This window comes from Arvicola amphibius, chromosome 11 (assembly GCF_903992535.2).
Source record: "Arvicola amphibius chromosome 11, mArvAmp1.2, whole genome shotgun sequence".
Lineage (NCBI taxonomy): Eukaryota > Metazoa > Chordata > Mammalia > Rodentia > Cricetidae > Arvicola > Arvicola amphibius.
In genome coordinates, this window is record NC_052057.2 from 46,227,652 (window position 1) to 46,245,115 (window position 17,464).

At 41.8% G+C, this 17,464-nt stretch overlaps 1 protein-coding gene across 3 annotated transcripts in view; it reads right to left on the reverse strand.

Moving 5' to 3' along the window:
• Nucleotides 1-17,464, reverse strand: part of Tnik (TRAF2 and NCK interacting kinase) — a 400,877-nt gene that overhangs the window by 160,490 nt on the left and 222,923 nt on the right. For all 3 annotated transcript variants that reach the window (XM_038348394.1, XM_038348395.1, XM_038348393.1), the window contains exon 3: nt 12,521-12,577. In XM_038348394.1, coding sequence (XP_038204322.1) covers nt 12,521-12,577 — 57 coding nt within the window. The remainder of the gene's footprint in view (nt 1-12,520; nt 12,578-17,464) is intronic.

Sequence of the window (17,464 nt, forward strand, 5' to 3'; positions counted from 1 at the left end):
CACCCACCTTTTGTTCTTCATATGGGGTCTCTCACTGACCTGGGCTGTGGCAAACAGGCTACATTGGATATTCAGCAAAACCAAAGACTCCACCTAGTTCGACCTTCCAGCGCTGGGTTTACAAGCACACGCTACCACACTATCATAAGTTCTGGGGATGAGCTCAGGGTCTTATGCTTGCAACATAAGCCCCCTACTGACTGAACTGTCTCCTCAGCCTTAGACTCAATGGTTTCAATTGGAGGAACACACTCTGCTGTGTAAATGAACTATTCTTACATCCTAAGCCATAAGCGTAGGGGACGAGCTCACTGGAAAATTAATGGCTACTGGATCATACTGAAAATAGAATAACGGCACCAAGTTGTCTCTGCTTTAAGGAAAGGGTAATCTAACAAGCCGAGTCCATTACTTTACAAAGCCCTATCACTTCAAACAGAAGACTTGGAAATCTAGTCTGATTCATTGTGTTAACTTCAGGCATGGTATTTAAACTCTCCTGGCGTCAGTTATTTCCAGCTATGGATGTGGACAGGAACTACTGAAGCTGCTTCAGAAGTGATGTATTCTTACTCGAGCATAGCTTTCCTATTAATGTAAAACCATGTGGCCTCTTATCAGAGGGATCTACTCAGCGTCTGGTAACTATGGCAAACTGAGAAGAAATGAACAGAACATTTGTCTCCTCCTCCCCACAATCAAGAGTTCATTACACTTCTCCTTGAAGCCGAACCTGGCAGGTAACTAGTATGGCCAATGGGATATTAAGAAATGTGCTTTGGCAGAACCCTGAGGCTAGCTATCTCCAGGAGCTTGCAGAGGATTGTGGTTCTAATCTGTAGCGAAACCAGCTTTATGTAATGTTCACTATGTGCCAGGAACTGTATGTGCACTATTTTAATACTCAGAGAGCATCTATGCCATATTAACATATTTTATTATTGGTAGTCATGGTAGTGACAGTAGCAGTGATGTGTATGCATGTGTTGCTGCATGGGCATGGGTATGAGCATATTTGTGTCATGAACATGCAGAGTTAGAGGACAACTTTTTGGAGCAGTTCTCTCCTTCTTCCCTTGTATGGGTTCCAGGGACTAAAGTTTGAACTTTTACTCTCTGAGCTATTCACTGGCTCTAATGTTGTGTTCCTAATGACCCCAAGCAGCTCTATGAAGGAGCTGTTTCTAAGGATTTGACTTTACAAATGAGGTAAATAGGACCCAGAGAGGTTAAGCAACTTCCCCAGCATACTCGCTATAAATATTAGAGCTTGGATTCTATATGTATGCGTCAGGATCCCAAAGCCAGTGATCTTAATTTTATAAGGAAAACTCTCAGACATGTGCAATTACCCATGCTGACTAAACCAAAGCACCAAATAGAAAAAGCTTAGAAGCATACTTCAGCTGGGTGAGAGAACCTGACTTTGCTCCCCCAGTGAAACTCCACAATCTGACTTTACGTGTGTGTGCGCACTCCACAATCTGACCTTACGTGTGTGTGTGTGTGTGTGTGTGTGTGTGTGTGTGTGCACTCCACAATCTGACCTCATATGTGTCCTGGGAGGAAAGTAAACTAGAAAATTGTAAGCTTAGAACAAAAGCACATGCGTCATGTAGCTTAACTAAATAAAAAAAAAAACTAGGTAATCTCGTTAACATACGAAACTGTTTACTTAGATCACAAGGAATGATGGGGGATTTTAATATTGTGTATTTCTATCAGAGGGAAATGCTGCTGGAGTATCTGTATATGAGGGTTTTAAATTGAAGCCAATAAAATATCTAATAGTCTTGTGCTCTAAAATAAATAATTTGCCCAATGTCTAACTCTCAAACCATGGAACAAGAGTAAAACTCTACCAAGTCTATAGGGAAATTAAAGTCACATGGATGCATAAATCCCTAAACAACCAGGCTGTTGCCAAGATAATAAGTTGCTCTCCACAAACTGACAGCAAGGCCCCATTGCTGAACACAATACCCACACAAGTCATTGAACAGGAAAAGTCAAAGTGGTGCCTACACAGAGCCTTCAATCCTATGTCCAAGTGTCTTTGGTGTAGGAAGGTACTCTGCAGGCTACCAAAAGAGAAATGTAAACACCAACCCATCCACAAAACCTTTGATCTACAATCCATCCAGCCTGCAAAATATGCTGGGGCAAAGGTAGCATAAAGCTTGTGGGAGTGGCGAGTCAATGTCTGATTTGAAATAAGACCTACCTGCATGTGATGGAACCCATACCCAACACTGCATGGCAACCAAAAAAAAAAAAAAAAAAACAGACACTAGATAGACCAAGGACCTGGTTTAAAACCAAATACTACTTATAAAGTAACAATAAACTGAGTCGTAATGACTATACTCTTAGATCAATGCCTTATTCAGCCATCCTCAGAGAAGCTTCCTCTTGCAACAGATGGAGATGAACAGAGAGACCTACAGTGCGACAGTATGGAGAGAGAGAGAGCTTGAAACACTCAGCTCTAAACGGGATGTCTCTGTCAAGTCACAATTCTCAGAGCTCAGGGAAGTCCTTGAAGAGGAGGTGGGAAGAGTGTAAGAGGCAGAGGGATGGAGGACAGCAGGAGAAAGAGGCCTGCTGTCACCTGGGCAAAGCTCATATGAACCCACAGAGACTGAAGCAGCAAGCACAGGACCAGCATGGGGTCTACACTACGTCCTCTGTGCATATGTGTGTGTGTGTGTGTGTATATATATACATACATATGTATATATATATATATATATATATATATATATATATATATATATATAGCTTTCAGTTCAGTGTTTTTATGGAATTCCTCAGTGTGTGAATGAGTGGGTCTCTCATTCTTGAGCCTTCCCTTGGGGCACTTTCCCTTTAGTTAATTTACCTCGTCTCACTTTGACGTAATGGTTTTGTTTTACCTTATTATGTTTTATTTTGCTATTTTATTGTTACCTCTTAGAAGCCTATTCTTTACTAATAAGAGGCAGAAGGGGGGTGGATCTGGATGGGAAGAGAAGTGGGCAGAACTTAGAAGAGTAGAGGAAGGGAAAACTATATTCAGAATACATTGTATAGGGAAAGAATCTATTTTTAATAAAATGGAAAAAATGTGAAATTTAAGTGGAGCTGACAAATAGAGAAGACAATGCTCTGGCTAGAAGTCTCTCACCACCAAGCGAAGCAGCCAGTGACAGAAATGAGGTGTATCTAATTGAGTCATTGAACAAAAGGGCCACATGGAAAACCCAAAAATATTCATGCTGGCACCAAGGCTATTGGCTACTCTCTACTAAATGATGGTAAGGGCCTATTGCTAAAGACCATGTTTATGTCTTATTGGACTCTGCAAAGTCAAGCCTGTGCCTAGAGTCTTCACCCACACTGACAAGTGTTGATAACACTGAAATGTACCCTGCTACCAGAGAAGAAAGGTCACCACTAACTTAGCTACAGACCCTGCCATCTAACATGTTGACCTCCCTGCATGATACACCTGAGCACTAGTGGTACAAATTTTGTGGGAGTAACCAACCACTATCTGGATTTAAGCCCTACTTCATGAGATGGAACCCTTCTGACATCACTTGGGTAGCCAGGAACCTAAGACTAGATAGACCTAGGGAAAAACTAAATACTGCTGTCTGCTTAAAGAACATAGCAAATACAATGACTTCTAACAACGTTCTGCTATAGCCACAGATCAGTGTTCCGCTCAGCCATCATCAGAAAAGCTTCCTACTACAGTGGATAAGACTAATACAGAAACCCACAACTGTACAATGTGCAGAGAGAGATGGTGAAACACTCAGCCCTAAATGCGATGCCTGCATCAAAGCTCAAGGAGTTATGTGGAAGAGTAGGTAGAATGATCACAAGAACCATCTAAGCTAGGGTGGATGACATCAAGGAAAGAGTGTCTTCCAGTCACAGCTGACAGGGCCTTCCAGACATAGGACTGATGTACATAGAAATTCACAGAGACTGGTAGCATTCCAGGGCCTACACAGGTTCAAGCCAGATGAGGTCCCATTGCTGAGTAAGGAGGCAGACATGGACTCCCATCCTTAACCAAGAAGCTATTCACTTGCAAAGGAAAACTTAGTTTTCCCCAATGGAGTCTCACTGGATCTATAAATCACACTTAAGGACAGGCCCCTTGACCAGCAGTAGATGACAGCATAAAATGAATTCAATGGCATTTTTATAGGCGTTTTTCTCATACCGCTTTGGCAATTTTTTTGTCTACTGTTCTTTTGTTTATTTATTATGGTTTCTGACTTTATGTTTTTTATTGGGTGCATGTATTTATTATGCTTTCTCTTTGCTAATATTTTTATTTTATTGAATTCCTATTTTTAATAATAATAGTAATTTATTTTTTATTGAATTATATTTTGTTTCCTTTTTATTTGCTTGTTTGTTTGCTAAAGTGAGAGAAAGATGGTAAGGAGTTGAGCGGGTAGGGAGGTGGGGGTTCTGGCAGGCGTAAGGAGAGAGGAAACCATGACCAGAATATATTATATGAAAAAATTATCTTCAACAACAATGACAACAAAGAAATGTAAAATTCAACCATATGAAATTTAAAGTCCCATTGCTTTTTGTTTGTTACTATCTTTTTGCTTTGCTTCATATCCAAATATAGAAGAAAATTTACATTTTCTTAAATAGCTGCAAATAGTCAAAGTTGTTTTTAAAATGTTTGCTTGAAAACTTCAAGAAAGTCTTCATACATAACAGTATTCAGTGTACAAATGAAGCTACCTAGCAAGCCACATTATTATATCAAAATAAATTTTTCATGTAATTTATTCTGATCATGGTTTTCACTCCCTCCTGTCCTCCCAGATCCTTCCTACCTCCTCATTCTTCTTTTTCCCATGCCTTCTTTATCTCTCTTCAGAAATCAAACAGGAAAAACCCAGGATTTTAAAAAAAATAACAAAAAGAAACAAAGAGAAAGCACAAGAAACACACACGAATGCCTTCATGAGGCTATGTGGAAGCTGCTCTCATGGCACCAAGAAACACAAGTTTGAGTTGAGTTGAAAGATCAAATGGTGGCGATGTCACTGGTGGAGAGGAGGAGAAAGCATGATATATGTGAATGGAAATGGAGTCATTTTCTGACAGAAAAAAAATTCATGTTTTCAAAGGCCTTTATGCGGATGGGGGTGTTGTGTATTGCTTCCTAAATGGGTCATTGTGCTATGGAGAAAAAGATACATATCTGTCTGCAAGAGACATAGAAATGCTACCATGCCCTACGTAGAAAGCACTTTGCACATGAGTAGGTTTGATTCTCAGCCGAACTACATGAAAGGAGATGTATTATTTACACTTAGTGGTATAGCATAGAGAAGATGAGCAATAGACCCAGCAATAGGTCTCAGCTAGGAGATGTCTGATCAGCCAAGATTGACCATTTGTAGGGTTTTCTCTTTCCATAGGTTTCTCTTTCAGCCCTTGCAATGATCAGTGATACCATTAATTCAGTCAATTGACTGACGTCCACTGGAAATGAGATGCATTGTATCTTAGACCCGCAGTTCAGCCAATAGCTACGGGAGTGCAAGTGAGTGACCTTTTCCACCTGTGGAAGCACAACCATAAATCATTCTCTCTGCTTGGCTCTGGTTATCAGGAAAAGTATCTTCCAATGTTTTTGTGACCTGCAACTTATATTTCTCTCTGGTCCAGTTCTCTGCTCTCTGTGTTTCTCTGGCCTCTTCTATTTGCACATATGTGTTATTTTATGGAGAACCTACCACAAGCCAGGCTCTGTACTAGCAATCTGTGATTGGCTATAGCAAAGGGCAGCACATAGTTCCTATTTCCAAATGGAGAACTCTTTCCTGTCAGTGGGTTTTAAGTGAGAGGGGACCTTCATAAAGAGAAACACAAAAGATCCAAGTAATTAAGAAAGCAGGATGGGTGGTGGTGGTGCACACCTTTAATCCCAGTACTTGGGAGGCAGAGACAGGTGGATCTCTGTGAGTTTGAATCCAACCTGGTCTACAAGAGCTAGTTTCACGATAGCTAGGACTGTTACATAGAGAAACCCTGTGTGGTGCAGGAGAATTGTCTGTATTCTGTCAATCATATTTTGAATAAACGCTGATCAGCCAGGCAGGAAGTATTGGTGGGTTAACCAGACAGGAAGCAGAGGCAGGGCAATGGGAACAGGAGAATTCTGGGAAAGAGGAAGCCCATTTCCACTCATGCCCAGACCACCGAAGAAGCAGCATGTGATCTGTTCCGCTGAGAAAGGTACTGAGCCATGTGGATAACATAGATAAGAATAATGGGTTATTATAAGCTACAAGAGCTAATAAGAAGACTGAGCTAATGGGCCAATCAGTTTTATAATCTTATAGAGACCTCTGTGTGATTTTCTCTGGGACTAAACAGCTGGGGGACTGGGCAGGACAGAAACCCCAAACAAGCCCAGCCCTCATGTTACACCTGTCTTGAAAAAAATGAAAAAGGAGTAAAGAAAACAGCCAAAGCACTGCTGAAGAAATTAAACTATGAAGAACTCATAGAGCCACAAACTTGAGAGCCCAGAAAATATGAGGTGCAGAATAGAAGTCAGTGGAGTGTTGGCAGCACAGAGGTGGAGCATGAAGCTATAAAAGGTCACATATTTACTGTGAGGAACTTTCCTGAAGCCCTGGATCTGAACAGCCTTGATCATGGACTCATAACTTGAAATTTCTACCTACCAATTTTGTCATCTGCACACTTGTGAATACAGAGTTAAGAGAAAGAACTGAAATTTTGATCAATTGCTTGGAGGTCCACAAATGAAAGGCACCATCAAACACAAATCACCATGGAAAAATGTTTTTAAAAATGAGTTCATTTTCTTTTTTTCAGTGTGGAGGTGTTAGACTCAAGGGCAGACTGCATGCCCTCTCTCTGTGTTACTCTGCCACATTCTCTTTCTGTTATAAGCTATCTTTCTACCATGTGTGCACGCACATGTGGAAAGCCCCGAATATAAGCCATGCACTCAACACGGAAGAATATGTGCAGAGACCTGGGCACTCACAAGCTACCAAATGTGGTGTCTGTACCAGTGATGAGGGCGGATGCTGATACATGAATGGAGTGGTGGGCAGCTCAGCTCCCTTTGTAGAGAAACATCCCATGTTGGTGCTGCAGTGCAAGCTCAAAATCACATCATGGGAAACATTCTCAAAGGGAACACACACAATGGAGACAAAGAGGAATTTATCCATCTTTTCACTTTTGAAAGTTTTCAAGATGTACTTTATTGAACTATTCTGCCTACTAAAGACATCTACCTCAGCTACCTTATAAAAGTTGTTCCCAGGAATCTCTATTGCAGGGGAGCCTTGGAAGGGGATTTCTGGGTTTGTGGGTGGTTCTATATACAGGAGTGTCCTTCTAAATTCCTTTTCTTTTCTAACCAAGGCCTTCTCCTACTGTGACACTCAGACCTGTCATTTTATGAAGGGGCATTTACTATTCACTCAGCTAGTTCTCTTGAATTATCCCTCAATATTTTGTATGCTTCTTCAAAAAGAATTGGCCCTTTGACTGGAGTTACTGCGGAAGTGTTGAGTCTTTTGATGGTGTAGGAATATTAATATTTTGGAAGGTCACTCAGTATAGACATGAATACAGCAATTCATCCTTTCTCACATGAGTGGCTGGTTTTGGTGTTCAAATTCTGGGATGCGGCCCTGCTATCTTTCTAGGATCCCACTGTGGTGCTTAAATTTGGAAAGAGGGATACTTTCATATAAGATAGGTATTGGAAATGGGTATACCCCAAGCACTGGATTCAAATTCCCCCTCTGCCATTTATTATATGTTGAGTTTGGGTAACTGGCTTAAGCTTTACAGTTTCAATTCCTTATATGTCAAATGAATGTAGTAACAATATCCACTGGGGGACTTCCCTTTGAGGAATCAACCTTCCCTGTCGTACTTTCAAAGCCAGATTTCACTGAGAAGAACAAGAAGCTGTACATATTCACTCTGGCTTTTTGCTATGGAGTCTCATTTAATGAGGAAATTAAAGCAGAAAGTAGACAGAATCCAGAGACAGACCTTCCATCATACCATATGGATTTCTGGACCTAGCTGAGTTTTGTGAGTGTGTGTGTTTAATGTATACAAGCTAGTAAATTCACTTTTCAGCTTCCTTTAGTGTAAATGAGGATAGTACTACAAATCAAAATGCCTTAGTTAATGCAACCATGATTGGTCAGGATAAAGGTAAAAGCTTAGAAATTGTTATTATGTCATTATGTCTTAGATTTAATTTAGGCTATTGCCATAAAGGGATTAATCTACACCAATAGCCTTCACTTTCGATGGGGAACATTTATAACCAAGGACCCCCCAGCCTCATCACACTGGTGGCCAGAGAAAAAGTATCTACAAAATCCCAGAAAAGGAAAGCCCATCTTTGGTAGTGTGGCATCTTTCTCTCTTTTGAAAAGAGTTATTTCTATTCTTGTTAATAACAAGCATGCATGTGTGTCTTCATGTGGGTAGAAGTATGTGAGTGGCAGAAGCCCACCCGGAGTGGGTGTTCTGGGCAGCTGTGCGTTGCCCATAGTGTGAGTACAGGAACACACTCAGGTTGCTCTGGAAGAGCACTCTATACTCTTAACTGCTGAGCTGTCGTTCCCGCCCCAGTGTGTCTCTTAAGGAGCTTGTTGAAGGGGAGAGCCAGAGAGGATTCTACAGCAGGCCTGGGAATCTGCATGCATGGTGGACACCACAGAGCTACTGAGGGGCCATTCACTTCCCAGCTTGTTCAGGGAAAATTGGAGATTCAGATGAAACGGTGAAGGAATTCTCACAATGGGAACATTTTCATAATGATTTAGGCAACCTAAAAGGACTCTCTGAAGACCAAGACAGAGTGTAAGCAGCAATTCTGAAGCCAATTTGGCGAATGTTGAGGCGTTTAAGCGCTAAAACTGGAAGAGTGTGGGCTCTGCATTCGGTCCCCTCTGTGACTCTTCTCTAAAAATGGAAGCAATACAGAACAAAATCAAAAATTTGAAAATTAATTTCAAGCTTGTGTCCTCATCAATTTCATTGCAATAAACTGCAGTCACTTCGCAGAAGATCACAGAACACAATCAACAAAGATGACCTTCGCAAACTCATCCCAGCTTTGAACAGAACAGTCATAATGAACACAATTCAAATAATTGTTGAGGAGCGTTTGCATTGGACTCCATAAACACACAAAAGACAGCATGGCGAAATGGAATCAATGGCCTCTTAAAGGGAACACCAGAGTTTACCAGGGGAAGAGTTGTCGTTGACTGTGACGGGCAGGGACATGATGCGAGGCTCACTGGATCCTGCCTCAGACAGCAGGGCAATAATAAACCCATTTCCTGCTGGACAGTGCATCTGCCTTTGTTGAGGGTCAGTGGTTAAATAAGAGTCAACGCTGCGACTAAATCACAGAAACGCAGCCAGCTCTTCTGAAAATGGGTTCTCCAGGAGAACCGAGCTCATATACCATGAAACGCATGTGGTATGAAATGGCTGGCACTCCGAAACATGCAGAATGGCAGTCTCTGGCTAGCAGCAAATAATTTTTCAAAGGGCTTACTTGCCAACAAGAACCCAGCTGAGAAAGGCTAACTGATATTCCATGGCCTGAAAGTGCACATGCCAGGCTATATGACAATTTTCTTTTATTGTAAGCAAGGTGGCCCAGCAGCACTAAAGGTGGTTCCTGGAATGATTTAAAGCCTCCCCAGGAAAGGCAAGAACTAGGGGAGTGGTGGTCATTGTCCCTGTTCCACTTTCACGTCAGTAAGCAACTTTCTGCGTTCCTATCCATGACGTCAGTGAAACTCAGCGGCCACAGAGCCACACAACAGAACTTAATTCACAGTGTGGCCACCTCGGACTCATGACAGCCGTCAGTCACTAAGACACAAAGAGCACCTTAGTGTGCAGAAAGGTGACTCAATCGAAGGACAACAGCTGGTCCGCTAAACAAAATCTAACTCATTTTGTAATGGGGCTTTGTAAAAGGCTTATATATTTATTATAAGCTTGTATTTATTTGTAAATATATAACCTCTATTATTAGAGATTCACTATAGCAGATTTTGATTTTTGTGTCACATCCTGCCAATTCACTATTCCAATATCCACTCCTTCACTTCTGACTTAGAAGAACTATATTTTCTTTCTCTTCTGGTGATTTCTTGTAAGTTTACACTGTATTTAGATTTTATACAACCTACACATCTTCCCTCCCATTCCTTCTGGACCCCCTTAGTACCTATATTTTTTTCTTCTTTTAAAAAATGATAAAGTTAATTTATTGAAAATTTTATACAACACATTTTGATTATATTTGCCCCAATTTCTCCCTTAACTCCTCCCAGATTCCCTCCCCCATCCCTACCCCTACTTCTGTGTCCTCTTTGTAATTTGTGCTGTCCAGGTACTCCTGGATGTGAAGCCATCCTCCAGATGTGCGGCTGACCCACCAGGAGCCACATCCTGAAAGGAAACTCACTCTCCCTTCCCCAGAAGCCACAACTGTGCATCCTCAGTCCGGGGCAAGGGCTTGTGGACCCCATTCCACAGAACCTGTATTTTTAACAAGACACATCACTAGGCATTCAAGAAGAATGCCACCTTTTTTTGCTGATGGATAAAGTCCATGGAGACTCTCACAGGCAGGGAGGCTGTGAATTAAAGTAACAAAACAAAAGGTAAACCACCCTGTGTGGGCACACTGCTGTCCAACACCCGACACTATTGTCTTCCTTTCTCTCCCGGCTGCTTTGATAAATTCTCTGTTAAAAGCAAATTATGGGAGGTGGCTTTAGTTGAGGTCACTGTTCAATGGTTCAGCCCAAGGCAGGAAAGTAAAGGAGGCAGGAGTTTGGAACAGCTGGTCACATGATACCCAGAATAAGGGCGCAAAAGTCATGAATTCACGCTGCTGCTCAGTTATTTTATTTCACTGTCCAGGATCCCAGCCAGGGGAATGGTGCCACCTAGAGTGGACAGGTCTTCTCATGTCAACTACCACAATCAAGACAACCTCCACAGGCCTGCTCAGAGGCCAGTCTCTTCAGAGATTCTAGATTTTTATCAGCTTTACAATTAACACTAGCCACCGTAATTGTCAGCCTCTAGACCCTTTTTAACATGACGAAAAAGAAGATACCGTTGACCATGCTTAATCCTCTGTTTCAAGTGGCAGAGCATACCGCTAATTTAAAAAGCCCATGTGCATCTCTTAGTCAACGCCAGGTGATGTAATCAACAATTGAGGTCAAATATTTGAATTAGTTTGCAACACCTAAAATGAACGTACCAAAGACAGTAAAAAGAAACACAAAACCACACATCTAGTGGTAAACATTTTAGGGTGTCACTCAACTGGTAATAAACACAGGAACAAGATTTCCCTTTTATTAATCATTATAATTAATTATTATACTGTAATATATATAATTAATTATTATACTGTAAAGCATAATTTAGAGAGCAAAGTAGATCAATAATGAAGAAGGAATAAGCAAAAAATTGATACTATGTGTGATATTTACAGATTGTGATAGGTTTTCCGGAGAACCTTACAACACTCATAATTACCAGAGTTAACAGATTCCTGCGACTTCACAGCTAACGTGCAGACAAAATGTATAACCCCCCCCCCTCAAATCTGTTTCTTGGTTATTGATATCTCTGTGTGACTCATTCACTGATGACTGCTTATATTCTGTATTTTACTTCTGATCAAATGGAGACTTTGGTCTTTTAGCTTTTATGTACAACATAAAAAGAGAGACATCATAAAAAAGTTCCCAGGACAATAGAATATTATTAACATGTTTTTGATGTTCGATGAATTCCTTAAAATCTGACTTCCATTCTACAATCTTGAAAAGCTATTAAAATATTTTAAATTAGACGAAGCAAAAAAAAATGAAAGCATTAGATTGTATTTAATGCAAAGACTAAAGGAATATTAGATTGCTTTGATCATCCACACAGAAGTTTGGTTTAGAATTGCTCTCTAATAAATAGGAATGTGTGTGTGATTACTTGGTCAAAAATATTTTATTTCAGAAAATGTTCATTTTAAGTGTAGTATGAGAATTTTACAGTTATCCAAGCTCTTCCCTTCAGGGAAACAGTGAAGCCTCAACTCTTCTTTGTAATCTCAGTGGTAAACTTCTAACACTTTGGAATCCTTGCTTCTCCTTCAAATGCAAATGTCCATGGTTATGTTTATGTAAATTATTGGCACACAGTACTCGTCTAACCTCCTGAGGCAGTGCGTAGTACTGAATTTAATCGGAGTGATTTATTCTTGGCCCGCTCAGTCGGCTATTGCAGTTCTTATTTCTTCACATGAATCACAAATGCAAAAGGTTCTGAAATATTTAGAAAGATCGCTTTTCTGGCAAATATTTTTTCCTGTCACTCACATCTTTGCTACAACTGTATAGCTAATGAGATGATGTAATTTAAAAAAATGCCTTACCCCCGTGACGTCCATAACCTTAATGGCTGCAAGCTGTCCTGTTTTGACATGACGACCCTGAAAGAAAAAAAAACATAATTTCAAAAGACTTAGTTGTGATGAACAGTGTTAGTTTTCTGTTCCAACCATGTAAAGATTAATGCCTAGATCAATGTTATAGTATGCTAAAACCAGGCCGACGAAAACAGAGATAGACGACAGAAACGCTTTGAAGATCTAATTCTAGTTAGTATTTATTTCTTTAAAACGTTGCCTGTTATGTCCTATTATGAATGGAAATGCTGGACAATTCAGTTTTCTTTCTATGAAAAGTACTCGATAAGGGTTTTGTGAGTGGCAGATTCACACAGAAGTAGAGACCAGCATGGATGGAGGAGACAAGTAAATCTCAGAATTTAAGGAACTTAAGAGACTTTCTTTCAGTTCTTAAAACATTTTGCATTTTGGGCTGAAAAGGGGCTTAGTGGTAGAGTACTAGTCAGGCATGCACAAGGCATCAGGGTCAATCAATGTGACTGAAAACAACAACCACAACATCAACTGGCTGTGACTGCCATTGTCAGCTGGGCATGGTCAATGTGTAGAGACAACACCCAGTGATGGGGAAGGGAAACAGGAATTACGACTTTCAACTCGTCATCCCCAGGAGCATCTGAAAATTTAGTTTCCATAGTGACAGAGTGGAACAGTACTACCGGGACTCCTAACATCCAAGTTAGAACAGCCAAGGTCACAGGAAGCCACAGCAGCTACAGCACTGTGGTGATGAGTCCCAGAGAGCTGTCAGCGTCATGGCGGTCTGAAGAATATTGTCATGCTGTGCTATCTTCAGAAAGAGACCCACAGCTAGCTTCAAAGACTGTTAACCACATCTAGAACAAGTTTCTCCTCTGAAGAACTGAAAGTCAGAAGGGCACCTATAGAGAAACACAGGGCGTTGATTTGATATCATCCAACCAATCTATGTTACAATTCTCTGAATGAGGCAAAGCAGTCCTTGCAGATAGCCAACAGAGTTCCCCAAGGGCTGACCTCCCTTGTGCAAAGCACCTTGACAGAGGCCCACTGGCTCTGACCTTGTGGCCCAACTGTTTGCAGTTCTCCAAACACTATTGTTTTTAGCCTCTTGAATGGTCCGTCTTCTAGGTCTTTGCCTTCCTGATCCTGCGGTGCATCTACTGGTTTCTAGATTTAATTAAAGTATCCCTCTTCTCCCTGTCAGTCAGTCCTCACCCCTCTGCTACCACCATGGCTGCTCAGTGCTCATTGGATCAGCGTTCTCCCTCTGGTCTCGACTTCCTTTCTCTCCTCTCTGCTGTCATGTGCAGCACCAACCCTGAAACCAACCCTAATGGCATCTCCTCTGCTCAGGACCTTGATCATCCAAGTCTAGACACTCTCTGAATCCCTTTCTCCCAACGTGGTACATCTGACTACATAGAGTCTGAGACACTATGCACGCGATCTTTAACTCCTGCAGAAGCACGGACTCTTCTTGGAGCGAATAATTTGGTACAGGGGACCCCCGACATCTAATTAATGAGGGGAAGCTGGGGTAGAATAAAGCCACTACTCTACAGAGGACAGAGGGGAGAACCATGCCTGTGAAATTTCTCACAGAAGGCCTTGTCAAGGTCTTGGTTTGAAATCAATAAAATAAGCCCTACTTTAAAAAAGAAGGGTATATGGTAGAGCTGACACATGACCCGACCGATGCCATGTTGGGATGGCAGGTTGGGCTTACGTGAGTCTGTAAACGGAATGATGAACAGCCAGGCTCAGGCTTCCTCACACTGGAGCAGGGAGGCTGCTGAGCTGTCAAACCCTGATGCTCAGGAAGGAATACAAGGACCAGGGAGGACCCTGCTCAGTGTGAGCTGCCTTTGACATCACTGGAGAGTGTCAAAGCTGGTTACCATCCAGATGAAGGCAGACCTTCAGGCAATGGTTCTGAGTTATCTGACTTCGAGATCATTAAACATTTGAGACACAGATAGGATTAAGGCACTTTTCATGGAAGCCGCATCATAAAATCCAGAGTAAATTAATAAAAACATCACCATAATCCCTATTCTTTTAGGGATAAAGTCCCAAGTCATACAGCCAATGAGACCCCTATATCAGGACATATTATCCTCTATCCCATTTCTGCCACCCAGCACATGGGTTACAAATCTTACTGTTAAAATTCAAAAATGGTTTTTGTTTTGTTTCCTTAAACATTGTGTGTATGTATACATACGGTGTGTACATGTGTCTGAGTGTGTGTATGTGTGTATGGATCCAGGCATGTATATGTATATGTTGGTGTCTGTATATGTGTGCATGTGTGCATGTATGTGTGTATATGTATGAGTGTGTGTGTGTGGTGTGGTGTATATAGGTATGTGCATGTATGTGTGTATATGTATGAGTATGTGTATGAGTGGCTTGGTGTGTGTGTGTGTGTGTGTGTGTGTGTGGTGTGGTGTATATATGTGTGTGCATGTATGTGTGTATATGTAAGAGTATGTGTATAAGATGGCTTGGTGTGTGTGTGTGTGTGTGTGTGTGTGACCCGTCTCAGTCAGGTGCTGGTCCTCACCTTCTCTCCCTTGTTTGAGACAAGGTCTCTCTCTTCTTTGGTCATTTCTTCATATGCCGAGCTAGTGGGCCCTTGGGCTCGCAGTGGTCTCCTGTCCTTACTTTACATCTCACTGTGAGAGCGCTGGCTTTATAGTTATGTTGATTAAAACTCAGGTCCTGTTGTGAGGCAGAACCTTGCTCCTGAAGTAGTTTCCCCAGCCCCTTGCTTTCTTTTTGAGACAGTTTCCGGGTAGCTCGGGCTGGACTTATTTCATTATATAGCCAAGGATGCCCTTGAACTCACAATCCTCCTGCCTCTATATCACAAATGCTGTATGCTTAAATTACAAGATTTTTTTAAAACAATCATATTTCACATAAGTTAAACATTGATCTGTTCATCTCTGCTTCACATAGATCTTGTTTTGTAACTTTCTAAAAATCTGGAGCCAGGATAGCAAGTTGATCTCACTACCACAGGGGAATACTGATGTGAAATTTCTACATTCCTACCAAAAACTTTAATATTTCTTTCTGATCTTAAGAGTAATTAAAAATACAAATATAGACATCATTTGAATTTGAATCTAATTTGTAAGTCCAATGAAAAACTAAAAATTAAATTTCTATGAAATGAAAACAATCTTCTAAATGGAGGCAAAAGAGTTAAATAAGACTCTTCACAAAAAAAGAGATGTCAGTCTGAAACAACTGAGGTATTTCTAAATAAAAGTATATTCTTTTCTTTTGAGATATTTCACAGTAACAAAAGTTAGTGAACAGATTAAAAATCTAGAAAAAAACACGATGAAAATCCTACTGCTAAAGAAAACGGTATAGAAAAACTCTGTCCAAGAATGGATGAGGAAGGGTTTCTGGGAAGGCCAGGAGCCTATGACATTAACAAAATGATCTGAGTTCGAATGCAGACACTGGATCCAGGCACCCACAAAGGAAACCATGTACAGCTGCGCATTGGATCCAGGCACCCACAACGGGAACCAAGAACAGTAGCGCACTGGATCCCAGGCACCCACAAAGGGGACCAGGCACAGCCGGGCATACCCCTAAGCCTGGCACTGGGTTTAGAGGACAGCAAAGGCAGGCGGGTGCCTGCAGTTGTTGGCTAGCCAGACAAATGGAATAAATGAACTCCAGGCTGAGAGGAAGACCCTGTGTCAAAAGCTATGAAGAGCTATGGAGGGTGATATGCAACAATGACCTCGGGCTTACACAGGCGCACACACAGGTGCTCTCTCTCTCTCTCTCTCTCTCTCTCTCTCTCTCTCTCTCTCTCTCTCTCTCTCTCTCTCTCTCTCTCTCTCTCTCTCTCTCTTGCGCGCACACACACAGGCGCGGGCATGCGCACAAGCACTCACAGCAGGGAAGCAGGTCTTTGGAGAACACAGGGGCTGGAGACTGTGGGTCAGTCAGTCAAAAATTTACTCTTTCCCATTTCCACCTTTCTGCTCTGTCACTTTGATGTGAAGACCTGGGCGGATTCTCGTTCCATATAAAAGAATCAATACCAAGACAAAAACGCGACCCACCCAGGCATGCTCAGACTTTCCTCTGTCTCCTCCATAAAATAACTGCAAGAGAAAAGACTGGAAGCGTCCCCTCTGTTGTGCTATTTTCTGAATAACAGGAGGCCAGCTGTGGAGTTGCTAGCCCGAGGCTAGCCTGGGAACAGCAAACCAGCTGTGGAGCCGCTAGCCCGAGGCTAGCCCGGAAACAGCAAACCAGCTGTGGAGCCGCTAGCCTGAGGCTAGCCTGGGAACAGCAAGCCAGCTGTGGAGCTGCTAGCCCGAGGCTAGCCTGGGAACAGCAAACCAGCTGTTGACCCGCTAGCCTGAGGCTAGCCTGGGAACAGCAAACCAGCTGTGTAGCCGCTAGCCTGAGGTTAGCTTGGCAGAGAGTACTTTCATTTCTAGGTCACTAAAATGCATTTTTCCCCCAATGAAGCACACATAGCAGATCAGTCTCTGGGCCGTCTCACCTTTCCATTCAAGGCTGCACACTCTTTTGAATTAGCTTAGAGATGATCTTCCCTCTATTAAGGAAAAGTTCTTCAATTTCCCAGTTGCAAATGAATGCACTACCTTTGCGTTTCCACAGCATTCTATGCTAACCCCTGCTGATCCCAACCAGTATTGATATTTTCTTTTCTTTTTCTCAAATATGCATTTCCAAAATAATGAAAGTAAGTCAGATCAAACAAATAGAAGGACTGAGGGTGTTGCTTAGCGGCAGAACAATTTCCCAGGATGCACAAGGTCCTAGGTCCATACTAACCACCAAGGAGGAGAGAAGATGCACAGGACACATAGTAATGGCCAGTGTTGCCCCATGCACCAATTTAGGCTATATCTATCTGTA